This window comes from Parambassis ranga, chromosome 7, assembly GCF_900634625.1.
Source record: "Parambassis ranga chromosome 7, fParRan2.1, whole genome shotgun sequence".
NCBI classification, from domain to species: domain Eukaryota; kingdom Metazoa; phylum Chordata; class Actinopteri; family Ambassidae; genus Parambassis; species Parambassis ranga.
Window position 1 is genome coordinate 20,431,124 of NC_041028.1, and position 18,598 is coordinate 20,449,721.

Genomic DNA, 18,598 nt, shown 5'->3' on the forward strand with positions numbered 1-18,598 from the left:
CTGATTGTGAATCAGTTTCAGCTGCTGCTGTGCAAATGGAACAGACAACAGGTGGAAATGAGAGGCAGTTATCAGGCCAGTACACCAGGAGACATGGAGGGGGCCGTAGGTGGGCAACAACCCAGCAGCACGACACCACTACCTCTTCCTTTGTGCAAGGAGGAAAAGGAGGAGCACTGCCAGAGCCCTGCGACATGACCTCCAGCAGGCCACTAATATGCATGTTTCTGCTCAAACTGTCAGAAACAGACTCCACAAGGCTGGTATGAGGGCCCGATGTCCACAAGTGGAGCTTGTGCTTACAGCCCAACACCGTGCAGGATGATTGGCATTTGCCAGAGAACACCAAGATTGGCAGATTCACCATTGGCGCCCCATGCTCTTCATGGATGAGAGCAGGTTCACACTGAGCACATGTGACAGACGTGACAGAGTCTGGAGACGCAGTGGAGAACATTCTGCTGCCTGCAACATCCTCCAGCATGACCAGTTTGGTGGTGGGTCAGTAATGGTGTAAGGAGGCATTTCTTTGGAGGGCCGTACAGCCCTCCATGTGCTAGCCAGACGTACCCTGACTGCCATAAGGTACCCAGATGAGACCCATTGTGAGACCATATGCTGGTGCAGTGGGCCCTGGGTTCCTTATGATGCATGACAATGCTAGGCCTCATGTGGCTAAAGTGTGTCAGCAGTTCCTGCATGATGAAGGCATTGATGCTATGGATTGGCCTGCCCGTTCCCCAGACCTGAATCCAGTCGAGCACATCTGGGACATCATGTCTCATTCCATTCACAAAGACCGGCGTTGTAGGGAGGTCATACAGGCATGTGGAGGCCACACACACTACTGAGGCCACCATTTGACTTGTCTTGAAGAATTTCAGCCTGTAATGTGATTTTCCACTTTTACCTTGAGTATGGTTCCAAATCCGTATTTATATACCTATTCCAATATTTAATGAGGGAAGATTTTAGGCTGGAATATTTCATACATTGAGATCTAGGAGGTGTTATTTTAGTGTTCCCTTTATTTTTTCAGTAGTGTACCAGTTTCCCAGTTCACTTTCTCATTAGTTCAACCACTTCATGGATATAGACATTTTGGTTGGTTCAGGGTACTTTTCTGCCAGTGCAAACATGAGGTTTTCACATCCCTTAAACTTTTCCGTATTTCCGTATGAAAGTGTTTCAGGCTTAAGTAAAATGAGCTTAATTTTTAAAACCTGCCCTTTGTTTTAATGTATTTCATAATGTTTTAGGTTGTTTTGTTCCTTCAAGAGTACAACGTACTTGGAACACTCAAAGCTGAGACAATAATCTGTATGCTTGCCTTTAAGTCTAACTGGCATGTGGTGGGTTTTGTTTTGGCTGCACTCTCTCCAGTCCTGTTTTTTTCTACCAGTCAGTCTAACCTAACCTCACCTATGGTCATACAATTTGGATAATAAATAAAAAAAAAACAAGATCACAAATATAAATGGCAGAAGGATGTTTCTGTAGGGTGTTTGAGCTGCCTCTCTGAGGGCAGGTATGGAGGTCATCAATTCAAAAGAAGTTCAAAGTAAAGTCTCTCCTTCTCCCCACTGAGGAGCCAGGTGGTTTGGCGCTTAAAGGGAGGCACCTAAAGGACATCCACTATACATCAAAGGTGACTGGGCACAATGAAGATCCCAAGGACAACCAAGGACCCACTGGAAGATTACACCTCTCAGCTACCCTGGGAGCAGCTGGAGGTGCTGAAGAAAGTTGCCAGAAAGAAAGCCTGGAATCTCTGTTCCCTATAACATGATCCTGATAGATTAAATGGTCAAGAGAAAGCTGGAACTGCTATGAAAGGTTTTGTCTGGGATCGGAAACATCTCCAGGATAAGTGTTGCTCAGACGGATATCAATATGGGGTGGGCCAGGTGAACCCACCCCCAACATTATGATTAGTGGAAAACACCCATTTACAAATGTCAATGAAGAGGCAAAAAGTGCAGTATTTCGACAAAATGATTCTACAACTCATCAATGGAGCCACTGGACATGATTTGGAAAGGCTAACACCTGAGGGTCTCAGTTGATGATGCATGTTGAGGTGAGGAGGTATGAGGAATCATATGCAGACCTGCCAGACAGAAAGTATGACACACATTGAAATGAGCAGCTCATTCAGTTCATCATCATCTACCAAACTAATAATCCACCTACTATTAAATTTAAACCCTTTAACAGCCGTGTTCTGGCAGCTTCTGAGTTTAATAAAGATGGGTCCTATAAAGGCCCATCTTTATAGGGCAATGGCATCACTTCAGATGTTAGTCTTTTTCAGCAATTCAGAATAAATCATTTAGCACGCAGCAATCGTGCTAAATAAAAAATTGCATTTTCTTTAGGAAAAGCTATTATAGTTCAGTTTTAATTTTTTTAACTTTCAAAACCTTGCATGAATGTCCAGTTTGGGTTATGAAAGTCTAAGGAAATCCCAGCTACCAAATGATATTACTGAGGACTAATAATGGTGTGACAAGCCCCCTTGGAAAAAGGTGATGTCACACTTGTTTGTACATTTTCCATTTAACAGACATCATATAATAATCCAGAAGAGACCGTAAGGTTACAGCTTGTGAATGGGTGAAATACTAATCTGAAGTAACAATTTGTTCTAGCATCCTACTTCTTTTATCACTGCCATGACTGTGCACAGCTGTTGGATTTGTTCTTTAGGGTTAATCCCAATTTTTTTTAAAAATACCTTCTTTCTATAGACAAGCGCCACACAATTTCACACCAAAACAATTCTGACACCACTGGAAGAGTCACCGTTTCATCAAGATTTAAAACAGAGTGATGTACAAAAAAAGTTTAAATACTGTGACTGTGAATACAGTGACTGAAAATTACGCTTATGGCTGCATGACAGATCAAAAAAAAAGAAAAGAAAAAAAGCCCAGACACAATGATGTAGACAGAGAAAAAGCCTTCATCTTTGCAAATGAGCAAAAAATACTATGCAGGTCACCTACAACCTGCACCTAATAAATGCAGAAATGTATTTAGATAATCCAATCAAGCTATGATTACTTGGACAAACTAAACTAGTCTGACAATAAGGTACAACTCCCACTGGAAGTAACTTGTCACCGTTAGGCTTGTTTCCTGTATAAAAAATAACTTTAGCACAGGGTGAAGAGTGTCATTAGTTTAACAAAAGAGTTTAAATGTACCAACTTACCACAAATAAGAAATGAGTTAAATTCAATGCACAAATGAGATCAGCATTGGCATCCAATAAAATCAACAGCTTAATATGCAAACTACAGCCAACCTACTTGTGTCACCTAATGTTTTTTCCAAACAGTGCCAGATCTCTTTGTGTGCTATGTGTAACAGTACCAAGCACTATGACTTTAGCTCTTGCAGAACAAGGTGGCTGAATGTTTTTCAGGCACGCACTTCAGGCCTCAAATGACACTACTACTGGAACACTATGGGAGGGTCCACTAGTGTTCTTCCTATATGCTACACATGGGTCCAGTAGTGTTCCTCCAGTATGCTGCCATATGTCTAAGATACAGAGTTTTTGTTTCCCACTGATGAGCTCCCTCCACTTATCACCAAATTACAGAGCAGTTTTCGCCGACCAGCCTGATAGTCCTCCTCATCAACATTGACCAATAGTTTTATAGCTTCGTGGCCCACAGCCTGTTTCAGGGAATCTGTGATGAAGACTCCTTTAAGGGCCTCTAGCAGTGATCCATTGATGTAGTCTCTCCAGAAGGCGTCCAGGTAGGTGAGCTCCGAGAATTTGATGTCACAGATGATGGAACCTAAATCTCGGGATTTAAGGATAGTGTTGGCCTGGTTGAAACGCTCAAACTGCCGCTCCACTGCCTCTTGCTTGTTGGAGAAGACATTGCCCTGAAGAGCAGATTCATGCTGGCAATACTCTGCACGAACTCGGAGTCGGATATCTAAAAGAGTCAAACAAAGATTAAGAATCTCTACAACCTACTAGTGAATATGTGTGGCGTCAATGCAAGGCAGGCTATTTATTATACATCAGGCTCATAATATGTGGATCAGGTGTTTTTGGAACCCCCTTTTGGGACACTTCACAACCAAAATATTGATTATACATATATAATGGGGCATAAGATACTTAACTTCAGTAGAATTGAAACCTAAAAAGTGTTTTGTTATCTTTTTAAAAAATTCTAAGTATATTTGTTTGGATTATGATTTGTAGTTTGTATAGCTTTAGAACATTCAGTAAGGCATTTTTATTTCCAGAATTGAAAAACTGTGAATTATTAATTTACTTGATGTTAAATTTTGATGCAAATTGGCTTCAATGTTAAGTAAGAATTCAGACACCCTGAACCTTTATATTCATGGGGTCTGTATGAATGTTTTTGTTTTTTTTGTAAAGTGGTGATTGTAGAGTGTGTGTCTGGGCCATGTGCAGGACTAGTTTTTGACCCATCGTTAAAGTTTGAATGGGAGTGAAGTCTGCTATGAAGGGATGGAAGGACAGAGTTGTAAACAGGTGAGAGCTGATGCCTCAGCCCTCCTCCTCTGTTTAAAGAGGATTTTTCCAATTTCACATAGATGGCTTCTTTGACTCCTCTTTCATACCATCTGTCCTCCCCGTCTAGAATTTGGACTTGGATTATTATCCTCAAAGGAATGGCCACTCTCTTTGAGGTGAAGGTGAACTGCTGAGTCTTGTCCTGAGGAGGTGGCTCTCCTGTGCTGAGTCATCCTTCTATGTAGTGGTTGTTTGGTTTCACCAATATAAAGATCAGAGCATTCCTCACTGCACTGAACTGCATAGATTACATTGCTCTGTCTGTCCCTGGGAGTTTTGTCCTTGGGGTGGACCAGTTTTTGTCTCAGTGTAGAGCTGGGCTTAAAGTGTACTAGGATCTGATGTGCATTGAAAATCCTTCTGAGTTTCTCAGAAACTCCTGATATATATGGGATGACAATGATTTTCCAGCGTGGCTGGTCCTGTTCTGTTTGGGCTGTCTGCTGTTTGGGCCATTAACTAGTCCTGCAGTTGGCCCAGATACAGTTTCTGGTCGTTAACTGACTCTAATTAACCAACTAGAGGGATCTTAGTCATGTGAGTTCCTGCAAGATCCACCCACAGAGGTCCTGAACACATAAAACTCAAGATTCCCAACCAGAATAGTAGCAGAACTGAAGAAGCCACTTGGGGGAGTGGCGAAACATCTTCAAAAAAAACAATCCTTGAGTCCAGTTACCTCGATTTAAACTCTTGGAAATGACTATGAATGAATGATGAGAGCATCCACAGATATGTGGTGATTGTGTATACAATGCAGGGGAAAAACGTTCTTATCTTCAATCATGCTTTTCTGACCCTTGCCCTTACTGAGATCTTCTCTAAAATAATGTTTAGGACATCAGCTTACTGGTAAAAAAAACAACACGTAATAAATAAAGACATTTTTCATCATCATACTCAGACCAAGCAATTAGATCTCTCTCTATGTTGTGTTTCCTTTTACCGCATGTTTGCTTCTCTCTGCAGTCAACCGAAGAATGACATCTCTTCCGTTTGCGGTTTGGCACAGGAGGAGAGGGCTTTGTTCGAGGAGGGCCAACATAAGGTCCTGATGGGGAACAACAAATGACTGGCTGTGGACCTGAGGAGTGACAGTGTAATCAGTCTTCTGTTCCACAGATTATATATAACACACAATGGAAAATTAAACATACAGACGTTTTAATAGACTAAAATGTTTAAGAGTTAGGATGAAGAGTGACAGTTTAGAGTAAAACATGGGCATGCAGGTGATGTCACACAGTATGTATACATATATATGCATGTATATGTGTATTGTTCTCCATGTCCCTTCTACACTCACCTGTTATTCTATGAGGCGCGGTGTCCCTGCTATGTGTTGTTCCTCTTGGTGAAATGTAGCGCACTGATGTCTCTTCCAAGTATTTGTCAACAGGATCTGGGCACACTGAACATCAACAGTTTAATGTTGTCTTTATTCCAGAACTAACCTTGCTGTGTTTATGTCCAAGAGTTTAAATTGAGACAACTGGACTCATGGATTTTTTTTAAGTTTTGCCACTTCCCCAGGCGGCTTCCTCAGTTAAGTGGCCAGTAAAAAGGTCCTAAGCACATAAAAACATAGAGTCCCCACCACAACAGAAGCAGAAATGAGGAAGCCACACGGGGGAGTGGCAAAACGTCTTTAATTAAAACTCTTGGACATAAGATGACCTGCTGTGTTTATGTATTATTTTACTTATATTTCTTTGTTTTAGTCTGTTATGATGTGTCTATGTTGTACATACAAGTTAGGCAATATTTCTTATTAGTGTACCCATATGAATGGGACTACTTTACTCACCAGCCTGCCGTTTCCTGAGTGTGACATAAGGCAAAAGGTCATGACGAGTGATAATCCTTAGAAGCTGGAGAATGTGTCTAAAATTTGTCTCGTCACACCGACCCTGGCGCTCGAGGGCCAGCAGAAAATCTCTTCCACTCCTAATACCACCTCGCTCATACTCATCAATCACATCCACAAACAGGAATGACAGTACTCTGACATCCCGGTGAGTTAGCTGGGCTCCAACAATGTCAAACATGCGGTGGAGTGAGTACAAGCCGTGTGAGTTGTACACTGCTTCCTCGGGCCATGGCTCAAAGCCTCTATCTCTTCTGGATGAGTTGGAGTTGGCAGAGGAAGCAGAAACATTCCTGTTGGCCGCTTCCCCACTAGTGGTTGCCACACTGGAGCAACATGGTCTGCTTGTGAGAGCTCTTTGTTCATGAGGCCCAGTGTGTGCATTGCTTTGACTCAAGTCCAGGTGATTTGGCTGAATGTGAGGCCTGGCCTGCTGAGCAGAAGAGTTCTGAGCAAGCTGGGAAGGAATAACAGGACTAGGGAGCTGTGGTTGTTGTGATGTCATCTCAGGGAAAGATTGTGACGAGGGATGCTAGAATTCCATTAACTCCTTCTGTCTACCTCTGGTGAGCTGCATACAGAGAATGGGGAAAATCAGTGTATAGTCACATATATTTGAGATTACCATCAGTACACATCAATGTTAACATGTACAACTGTTACTGTTTGCTTGTTATGGTGAAAGTCTTTTTATGTAAGCTATCAACTAAACAAAAACAACAGAACAATGGAACAAAGCGTCAACATAATGTATAAACTCAGAGTAGACTACATTTCTCAGGATGTGCCAATTCAAGTTAGGCAATGTTGTAAATAAATGTGATTATTGTGGCTACATTTACTATTCATCTGTTTTGGTATCTGGATTATATGAAACAAATATGAATGCAGGATAATTAACTTTAATTAAAACTGGATTAATATTTAAAAAAACATTTTGTAGTGCATGAAAATAAATTAAAGGTAGGGTAGGAGATTTCATTCTGATGCACTTTTTGTTAAATTAGTGTAACTTCTCTTTACAATCCGATAGCAACCGATTTGTTTGGCAGTTTCGCTTTAAAACAAAGAATATGAATCATCTGTGGAAGCTATAAAACGCTAAAAACATCAGCCAATCCTACGGGGCGCCCCTGTGCGTAGAGTTGGCTGGTTGGCTGCTCTCTTCCTGCTCTGCGCGCATCAGAGAGGTACGTGCATGATGGCCGAAGTCACAGAGTGGTTGAGAGGCGTGGCTTCGGGGTGAACTTCGGGGTCTGTGTTTACTTTCAAAATCTCCTACCCTACCTTTAATGCAAGTATGGCACTTGTTTGTGTACCCTTTAGAAATTTCTATGGTTCTGCATTAATTTGACTAAAAACATCAGCCATTTTCCTAACAGTGAGATTCGTACTAATAAAACTTAAATTTCACTTTATTTATTTAGAATATTTTTTTAGAAAATTATCTAAAAAAAAAAAGTGGAAAAATTATATAAACCTCTAGGACAAGGTTTATTTAAAGGCAAAATTAAAATCGTCTGCTCAGGTGTTCTCAATCAATAGAAAATGATGCCCCATCTAAGTTTCATCTTCACAACATGTCTTTTTGACATAAAGAGAGATAAGCCCCACCAGCATCATATGATCGGCAAACATAATGATGGTGTTGTTTTGGTGTGATTGTGTGTGTAGAGTGTGTAGAGTAGAGGGGTCAGCACAAAGCTCTGAGCAGAGCCAGTACTAAGGCTAAGACCTGTGGGGCTCTACACTAATCCTCTAGGAGCAGTTAGTGAGGAGATTCTTAATCCAAAGACACATGGAGAGAGTGAGACTAAGGCTTGCCAGTTTGGCCACCAGTCTGTGGGAAAAGATGGTGCTCAATGCAGAGCTAAAATATACAAGGACCAACTTAGCGTAACTTCCCTGCACCAGATGCGTCAGAGTAGAATGTAGGGCTGGAGCTATAGCATCCTCGATACACTTGTTGGCTTTAAAGGCAGGGTGCGACTCCTAATCATTGTGCTCCATCACCAGACCTGAAGGCAATGTTCATGTCCCTCAGCAGGTTCTGAACCTCTTCTGTCATACAGGGCTAGTTTGTGAATGATAATGGTGCAAGCCTGGACACATCAGTGCTAAGGAGAGACTTTGTACATGGGATATTGAACTGCTGGCTATCCGACTTCAGCCATATTACCTGCTGCGGGAGTTCTTGCATGTTATCGTGACAACTTCCAGCTCCTCTTTTACACTGTGGTGTCAAAGCCACAGACATCACACTCTTACTCATTTCTTCTGATCTCTGGAGATATCAATCATGTCCTCCAGTCTTCCAACCCAGTATGTTACATGGCACACCAAGAACAACAAGACAGGACAGACAATATTGTTTGGCCTGTGTGGATTCTGCACTGCATTAGAGAAGCTTTTCAGATTCTCCGCATTCAAGTTTGGTGTAAGAGTATGACAATCACAAGCATGTCACCTCCAGATGCACAAAAAGGTCTCTTGGACCCCCACCTCTAAACACAAAAGGAAGTCTGCTATTTTGACATTTGTAGTCATTTTTTGGCAATTTCTGATCCTCCTACAAAATATTTCACACCCACAGAAAGCCAAGGCAGGCACAGGGAGAACGTACAAACTCCACACTGAAAGGCCCAAGTCAGAATTGAACCACACTGAAAGGCCCAAGTCAGAATTGAACCAGGAACCTTCTTGCTGTGAGGCAACAGTGCTAACCACTGCACCATTGTGCCAACATCACAACTCACATACTTCATCTAATTAATCTGAAATTCATACCATAGGGAATAGACGCATTCCAAAACTCTTTAAGTAGTACAATGGGGCTGGGGCACAACCTCAAATTTGACCATTCACCATTACACAGGATAGTACAGTATTTATTTTTTTTGCAGTACCAGCCACAAACTTCATCCAATGTGTACAAAACCTTAAAGGACTGCTGTGCATCTGAGTCTTAACAGATTAATATCAATATGTTGATACAGTCATAGCGCCACCTACTGGCAGCAGGAAATGTTTTTGGTGTACGTCATTGGTGCCCTGTGCTCTTCTGCTTTACAGATGAGAACAGGTTCAAACTGAGCACACGTGACAGACATGACAGAGTCTGGAGACGCCATGGAGAACGTTCTACATAGTGGGTCTGTAATAGTGTCGGGAGGTATTTCTTTGGAGGGCCGCTCAACCCTCCCATGTGCTAGCCAGAGGTACCCTGACATTGGGTGCCATTAGGTAGGCTGAAGTGTGTCAGCAGTTTATTCATGATGAATGCATTGATGCTATGGACTGGCCTATCCATTCCCCAGACCTGAATCCACCTGCACATCTGGGACATCATGTCTTTGTTCCATCCACCAATGCCACGTTGTACCACAGACTGTGGCATTGGTGTTGACTGATGCTTTAATCCAGGTCTGGGAGGAGATCCCTCAAGAGAACATCCGCCGCCTCATCAGTAGCATGCCCAGGCGTTGTAGGGAGGTCATACAGGCAAGTGGAGGCTTTACACCCTACTGAGCCTCATTTTGACTTGTCATGGAGGAATTTCCACTTAAGTTGGATCAGCCTGTAATGTGATTTTCCACTTTTATTTTGAGTATGGTTCCAAATCTAGACCTCCATGGGATAATAATTTTGATTTACATTGATCATTTTTATGTTTATTTTGTTCTCAATGTATTCCACTATTCAGATTTAGATTCAGAAAACTTTATTTGTCCCTGAGGGGCAATTTAGAGCAGCTTGAAATATAAGACACAGTAAAACAGAATAGAGGATACAAATAACATATTAAAGCTGCAAGCAGCAATGACGGGCCCTCGCACTCCTTGCGGTCCGCGGGACCAGCAGCCGCCACCTCCCCTATCGTCCCATGTCCTCTCTTTCCCCGGTACTGGCAGGAGCTGTGGTCTACAGGCCAGAAAAGGACACCAAAACACACATATTCAAAATACAGGGCCTCTGGCCAGTAGGTGGGGCAGTGACTGTAGCCCATCAGCATATCAATCTGTGCAGGGTCAGATGTTCAGCATGACTGTAAAGTTTCATCCACATAGGATGAAGTATGAGGGAGATACAGCCACAAAAACATCTTTTTGCTGTGCATTGGCGAAGGGTCAACTTCGTGGCGGCACCACAGCCAGACCGTATGATGAAGTGCTGCGTTTTTGATAACTTTTGGTCCCTAATGCCTTAAGAGTAACCAGACCAATTTTCAGCTGGATTGGACAAATTCCCTAGGAGGAGTTCGCAATAGTGTGGGGAGTGAAAAATGCAAAATGAGTTTTCTCAAAATGGCAGACTTCCTGTTCGATTTAGAGGATACCTCCAAGAGACTTTTTTTCTCTTCTCGGGGTGATACATATGTGTATCAATTTTCATGTCTGTAGGTCAAACAGGGTCTCAGATCTCATTCTAGGGGGCGCTGCTGAGTCATGTGGCCACACTCACATATGACGATAAGGTGATATGAAACGTGCACAGGGGCTGATGTCATGATAGAGTGAAAGGCAGGTAGGATCAATAAATGAAGAAACACAGCAGCTTTCTCTATGGTGGCGAAGGGTCAACTGTGTGGCGATGCACGCTCACACGGTGTAACATTGAGCTGCGTTTTTGATAACTTTTGCTCAACCATGTCTTCAGAACCATGTGACTGAATCTCAGGTCTATCACAGTATTTCCCTAAGAGGAGTTTGTTCAAACACGAGGTGTGAACATGGAAAATCAGCCTGAACACAATTCATGCTGCCAGTAGGTGGCGCTATGACAGTATCCGCTCATTAGCATATCAATCTGTTCAGAATGACAGGCTCAGCATGCTTGATTTTTTTCATACACATAGGATGAAGTATGTGGGAGATACAGCCACAAATACATCCATTTCCTGTAAATTGGCGAAGGGTCAAATTCGTGGTGGCGCCACAGCCAGATCGTATGACGAAGTGCTGCATTTTTGGTCCCTAATCCTTTAAGAGTAACCAGACCAATTTTCAGCAGGATTGGACAAATCCCCTAGGAGGAGTTCGTAAAAGGGCGGGGAGTGAAAAATGCAAAATGGCGCAGGTTTTAAAAATGGCGGACTTCCTGTGCGTTTTAGAGGATAGCTCCAAGAGACTTTTTTTCTCGTCTAGAGGTGATACATATGTGTACCAATTTTCATGTCTGTAGGTCAAACGGGGACTCAAATCTCATTCTAGGGGGTGCTGCTGAGCCATGTGGCTACGCCCACATATGACGATAATGTGATATGAAAAGGTGCACAGGGGCTGATGTCATTATAGAGTAAGAGGCAGGTAGGATTAATAAATCAAGAAACACAGCAGCTTTCTCTATGGTGGCGAAAGGTCATCTTTGTGGCGTTGCCCCGCCCACACGGTGTAACATCGGCCTGCGTTTTTGATAACTTTTTCGGTCTGTCAGAGTATGTCCCTAGGAGGTGTTCGTTCAAATACCAGGTGTGGAAAATGGATAATCAGCCTGGACACAATTCATACCGTCAGTAGGTGGCGCTATGACAGCTTCTGGTCATTAGCATATCAATCTGTTCAGAATGACAGGCTCAGCATGCCTGATTTGTTTCATCCACATAGGATGAAGTATGTGGGAGATATACAGCCACAAACACATCCATTTCCTGTGCGTTGGCAAAGGGGCAACTTCGTGGTGGCGCCACAGCCAGACCGTATGATGAACTGCTGCGTTTTTGATAACTTTTGGTGCACCCCTTAAGGGCGAGTGCACCAATTTTCAGCCGCATCAAGCAATTCCCCTAGGAGGAGTTTGCAAAAGTGTGGGGTGTGCAAATTGGAACAAGCCGTGTTTTTTTCAAAATGGGGGACTTTCTGTATGTAACCAGATTGTAAAGTGGCTGAAGTGCAAAAGTAAGCAGTAAACAGTAATATATGTATGTGCAAATTAAAGCTGAGGTAAAAACGGTAATAGCAGCGACCAGTAATTACAGGTATGTGAGTTAGGGGTTGGGTGGTTGTGTGTTGACTGGAGAGGAGTCAGGGAGGAGAGTGTGTGTGGGGAGGAGTTAAGGAGAAGGATGGCTTTGGGGACGAAGGTGGCCTTTCTCTGGGTTCTGCACATCGCCACAGCTTATGGCTGGAACGTGGCAGGAGAATGGACGGGTTGTTTGGGGAGGGGGGTGGCTGCGACTCTCATAGGTCACGCAGACTGCGAGGGCCTGATCATCGCTAATTTGTCCTGAATGTCAATAAAAAGTTAAAAAAAAAAAAGAATTCTCCTACTTGTTGATGAAGATTCTCAGTCATCCAGGTCATCATACGTAGAGAAGATTGAAGCAAGGCGTCTGGACTTGTAGAGTCCAGACGCCTTGCTTCAATCTTGCTTCAATCTTCAAAATTCTCCTACTTACATGTAAGGCTCTAACTAGACCAGCTCAGGATCTAGGTGTACCATATATTCCTAATTGAACAGTCAGATCACAGAGTGCAGGTTTACTTGTAGGGGCTGATAGGTATAGTTAGTCACTTCTTGACATCCAACCACAGGTAGAACAGGCTGACTAACTTATGGTCTTTAAACTCTCTCTAAGTCTTTATCAGAGCTAAGCTGCTATAGGCCTGCGCTGCCAGGGGACACAGGCATGATCCACTGAGCAATTCCCCCACCTCCTTAACACCACCACCATCTCTATTCGCCCACCTTCTCTCCTCTTATTAGGCTGACGAATGATCCATTATTTTACGTCACTAACTGTGTGTCCAACCTTTCTGGTAGTTTTGCGCCTCTCCCACCCCTCTCTCTCTGTATCTTTCCGCAGGTCTCTCTCCTTCCAGATCAGCATGCTGAACTGCATCCAGCCCTCTGATGTGTCAACACCACCTGTGTCGTTTTCTATGTAGTACTAGCATAATTACGTTGAACAACATATTAGGTAAAATAAATATAAAACATAGTTTTTCAGCATTCCAATTAAAACACACTCATGTTCATCCTTTGCAATGCAAATGTTTGCAATGATGTTTATTGGATGTATGTTTTTCTTTCATCCTCTCTCTCCCGTCTACCTTTTCTTCTCTTCCTTTACCCGTATGTTAGCAGATGGTAGCTAACAACTTAGCAGCATGATTAAAGAACATTATAAAAACAAAGCACACCGCATCCAGTCTAAACTCTCAGTCCGGCATTAGGCTACAGTCCTATGTCTCTCAGCTAACAGCATTCAGCTGTCTGTGCGGTTTGTTGACATGGCCCAAAAACTTGCGATCTTGTATTAACGCTAAGAGCTCTCACTACTTCGATTACTGACGCTACTACATATACACATGCAGTGACACGGGCGATCAGGAGAGAGTAGGACATCAGTGTTATTAAAGCACTTTGCAGCACTGTGAGGATAGATGATAAATATTTTTGAAACGCACACTTCGATTTGCACAAAAAACAAGTCGTCCTAAAGAGCAAATTCAAATTAACAGGGCTCTAGAGTGCGACTTAATTTCTCAATGGTGCAACCAAAAAATATCAACCATTGTGAATAGGGGAATACATTCTCCGCGACTCTTCAAAGTCTCCCTGCGGTTCAAGAACAGACACACATTAAGACCATCTCGTGATCTAAACCAATCAGAGACAGTGAAGGGCGGGAACCCTGTGTGTGTATACATTTACAGTCAGACTGAGACTGTCTACAGGAAATCCAGATGAAGAAGACGGACATATGCTGCGCAGAGCTGATGCTGTGTGCCAAAGCTTGTTCCATACTCCATGACAACAGAGAAATCTGTTCGTGTTCCTGAAGTGATGAGAACAAGAACAAGTTCGTTTCAGCACAGACTTTTTATACTTCACAAGAAACGTGTGTGTAGAACTCCTCATACGGCCCTCTCACTGCAGCACGCACACACACAGACAGACAGGTTTTAAAGACGTTTTGCTGCTAACCATCCAAAACCGCAGTTTCGGTGAACATGTAGCTTTGTAGCTAGATTTGTTGCTACTATGCGGGTTTTGCTAATTTGCTGTTGACCTGAATGAGTGACGATAACGAGCAGGTAATGTTCAGGGAGGGGGCATGATGTGCTCGTAGCATTATAACAGACTGAACAGCAGGTGTGACTGACAGTATTATTTAACCTGTGTGTTTCTATACCTGAAGGCTGATTAACTTTGACTGACAGCAGTCAGTTATAGTACATGGTTAAATGATGAACGCCCATTTAAAAAGTATTGTTCTTATCCTGCTATAGTAGACCATTGTCTGCCAGTATGATGTCTGCATACAGCTAAAACTGTAACAGACAGAATGAAAAGTCTGTCAGTTGGAGCTCAGCTTTAGAGAGAGAGGAGACAGGAGAAAATGAGGAAGAGAGGTGAGGAAGATAAGAGCAGAATACTGTAGCTACATTAGAAAACATGTTGAAGAAAACAAAATATATATCAATCACAGCTATTAAATAAATAAATAAAGGTGTATATGATTTTAATCATTTTCGCAGATAGATAAGTGAGGAGCGACAGACAGAAAATACAGAGAGAAAGCAAACAGGAAAATGAAGAATGCTTTATTAACTTTGAATCTGCAAAGATTTCTGACATGCAGGCTTGACTAGTTTGTCCACAATGAATGTGCATGTGAATCAGTACATTTAAAATATATTTTATTTAACTGTGTTCATTATACAAGGTCCAAATTCATTTTTGGATGATATGTGATTATTAAGCCTGTTCATATAAAAATGTACTGATGTGTAGAAAAATATATGGACAGTGATTAAGAACAAACTGCGGTGTTAAGTGTGATGCGGTGCACATAAATTTTGTGCTGATGCACCTAAGAAAAAAATGTTAGTTTTTGATAGCTATTGACCAGGAACACCTCACAAAAGCTGCAGTTTTGGAAATGCTCTGACACGGTTCTCTGGACATCACAATTTAGTTCTTGTCAAACTCACTCTAATCCTTATGTTTTCCCATTTTTCCTGCTTCTAATACATCAACTTTCGGGGCAAACCATTCACTCGCTATATAATATACCCCTTATGCCATGATGAAGAGATAATCAGTGTGATTGACTTCGCCTGTCAGTCACTTTGCTGCCCAACTCTGAGAAACAGAAGACAATAACCCAAGCTGTGGCAGTTTGTGGCAGCTAAAGATACTTGTTGAAGATGTTGGGAGGCACAGTGTATAAACACCCCCATCACACAGCCACTTTGTAAAGAATGTTATACCTGCTCTCTTCCATGAACCCAAAGCTTAGTTGCATCTAGGCCTGTCACGATAACAAATTTTGCTCGTGGGGGGTGGGCAGTAGGTGTGCACACGTGTCTTTGTGTGTGTACACACATGTCTGCATAAGTGCATCCGACTGCTGTGCACAGACAGCTGCAGTGAATTTTAAAAACGCCACCATGTAGACAGAAACCACATAAAACAAACTGATAGCAGAGATGGCACAAGGCAACTAATGGTGGCGCTGCCGTGAGTGCCGCCAGTAAGAAGGCAGAGAACTTCACTTGTACAACGCGGACTCTCTCTGACAGCAGGTTGTATACATAAGCTTAGTCTCGTAGTGAATTGTGTCGAAGTGCTGAACCGGTGTTGTGCACCTTCAGAGCCCAGAGCTCAGAGTGTAAGTGATGTGTGTGAAGTGTGATGCACCATGTGATGCAGACAGTGAGCTGACAATGGTCTGCTCAGAACATCACGTAAAGGTTACACAATGAGTTAAAAAATAAGAATTACCTGCTGATTTTGTATGATTCAGCCTACTCTGTTTAGCTACCTTTAGCTTTAGCTAGCCGTATACATCAAAACAAAGGCCGTGGGCCATATACAATCCAACAGCCGGACTTTGCACTCCCTATACGCTACAATAAACCAGAGTGACGCCTTCTTTTATCCAGTCTCTTTGGCATGGAGAGGGAGAGAGAGAGAGAGAGAGAGAGAAAGGGGTAAATAATCAAGCATGCAAAACTAATTTATCGTGGCCAGCAAACTTACTGCTTATTGAAACAGGCATATGCAAGCATGCTACAGCATGCCATGTAGAAAAGATTGAAGCAGGGCATCTGGAATTGTGGAGTTTTTTTGAAAATGTTTTCAGGGATTTCCTGATGTGATGTTGTTCCTTCTTCTTCCCCTCTGAACTGGTTGGTACAGTTCAGTTACTGTTTGTAAGTTTTACCCAGACCTACCCACTGAGGTCTGCAACCACATATGTTTCCCCACTAAACGGTTAGAACTGATGAAGCTGCTTGGATGAGCAGCGAAACGTCTTCAAGAAAACTCCACAAGTCCAGACGCCTTGCTTCAACCTTCTCTACGTATGATGACCTGGATGACTGAGAATCTTCATCAACATACAGCATGACATGTTCAGTGTTGCTACCCAATTTACCCAGTATTCTGGCTTTAGTATCACTATCCAATATTTAGCAGCTATATATATATGCAACATGAAATATTTGCTTAATTAAAAATACTCTACACTTTCTTATTTTTACTTTTTATTATGGCACTGGACTCAAGCCAATCAATAAATAAGTCCCACTGCCCAACTTTAACTCCTACTATGCAGTAAATATTGCTTTGTGGTACTTGCGATACAAGCTTCAGAATAACCATGTGATGTATTGTACCACATACATTTCATCATTAAGCCCTACCACAACTATATTATTGCTAAAGTTAAATGAATATAAAGTAAGATGAATACTACTAGGCCTACTAGTAGTACAACAAAAATAAGATATTTATTCCTATCAGCACTGAACACATTTTTACAGGGGAAAATGCCATTGAATCAATATAATTCAATATAATTTTGATGCAAATGAAACTGTCAAGATGTAGAACGTTCTGTCAAGTGTGTAGTCAAGGCCGCTCGGACTACATTTGCCATTAAAAAATAGACTTAGGTGGCAAGTTATCCACAAGCTAAACATCTAATAGAAGACCGTCAACAGTCGTGTGCTGATTTGCGTATTTGCATATATCTGTTGCTGCTACGTTTGCTGTCACACTTTGGAAACCATACTAAATAAATTTGACAAGAAACGAACACTCAACAAACATCACAAACATAGCACAAACATCATTAACGAGATCTCCACATTACCTGCTAAGCTCTTGATATTCCTGACGACTCCGACACTACCAAAGTTCGGCTAGCAGCTAATGCTAATGTTAGCTTCACACTGTCTGATAGCAAAGCTTCTTACAGGGCAGACGGCACGCGTAGCCTCGGTTAGGTCGACAAGACGGTAAATGTGTTCAGAGGTATCTGATCACATGCGCTTACTTCGGATCAGAAATGAGGATTCTTGGTTTTATTTCTCAAACAAACGCTAGTGGAAAAATAAACAAACAATTTTCCGTTCTAAAGCTAAAATGAAAGAATTTCCAGCTCACGCTGCAATTCACTTCCGGTGTCACGGCTGTTCAAGCGAGCTGCCACCCTGGAAGCAATAGGATATGGATGTCGTCCTAACACTGGTAATGGGTCTGTAAGCTACATTCTTCACGTTGTTGTTTGCTACATGTCCTTTTCATTGTTTAGCTACATGTTAAAATAGAAATTTAAAAATACTAATTTGTTTAAAGGAGCTTATAAGACTCCTTAAACAGATTCAAGTAATACATATTTTTAAATAATATCAAATATATTATGTATAAAGAAAACATGGAAAAATAACATTCTTTATTAAGATAAAGACTAGCAGGGTTTCACAACAGTTATTTTAATAACTCCACTTACTAATTATTATTTCCTCATTCTTACAGTGGTATACCACTCTGTCACTGGCATCTCACATTGTTATAATGGTACATACCGATCTCTGGCTTGTATGCCTCTATGACCAAGCAGCATGTCACTGCTAGGGAGGATTTTATGCCATTTTATGGACATTTTTGGACAGCTATGCTTCCAATATGCTACATTTCCGACAAGTAGCTACTGCTAACAGCAAAACAGCAGCTGAGGACAGAAGTGATTTGAGTATTTTTCTTTTTTCTTTTACTGTTTACTGTTTACTGTCTTTGCTATTAGTTATTGATTACCTGTGTATTTTGGGTTGTGTGACTGTGTGACTTTAGTGTTGTGAGAAGCTGAACAAAGTGAATTTCTTTCGGGATTAATAAAGTAAAGTATAAGTCTAAAACTGTTGGAT

General features: G+C 41.9%; 1 protein-coding gene across 1 annotated transcript; it reads right to left on the minus strand.

The window, feature by feature from the left end:
- Positions 1 to 737: 737 nt before the first annotated feature.
- Positions 738 to 17,849, minus strand: dedd (death effector domain containing). Its single transcript, XM_028410714.1, has 5 exons — positions 17,545 to 17,849; positions 6,381 to 7,011; positions 5,880 to 5,984; positions 5,520 to 5,657; positions 738 to 3,956 (listed from the first exon to the last, which is right to left on the minus strand). The coding sequence occupies exons 2-5, from the start codon at positions 6,943 to 6,945 to the stop codon at positions 3,550 to 3,552; spliced, it is 1,215 nt and encodes a 404-aa protein (XP_028266515.1). The 5' UTR covers positions 6,946 to 7,011; positions 17,545 to 17,849; the 3' UTR covers positions 738 to 3,549.
- Positions 17,850 to 18,598: the final 749 nt, after the last annotated feature.

Excerpts from the sequence above, each read along its gene's own strand:
- dedd (XM_028410714.1), bottom strand. The coding sequence starts at position 6,945 with ATGACATCACAACAACCACAGCTCCCTAGTCCTGTTATTCCTTCCCAG. Across the intron at positions 5,985-6,380 it reads ACTCAGGAAACGGCAGGCTG|TGTGCCCAGATCCTGTTGAC; the intron begins GTGAGTAAAGTA and ends GTTGATGTTCAG. Across the intron at positions 5,658-5,879 it reads CGCGCCTCATAGAATAACAG|GTCCACAGCCAGTCATTTGT; the intron begins GTGAGTGTAGAA and ends GTCACTCCTCAG.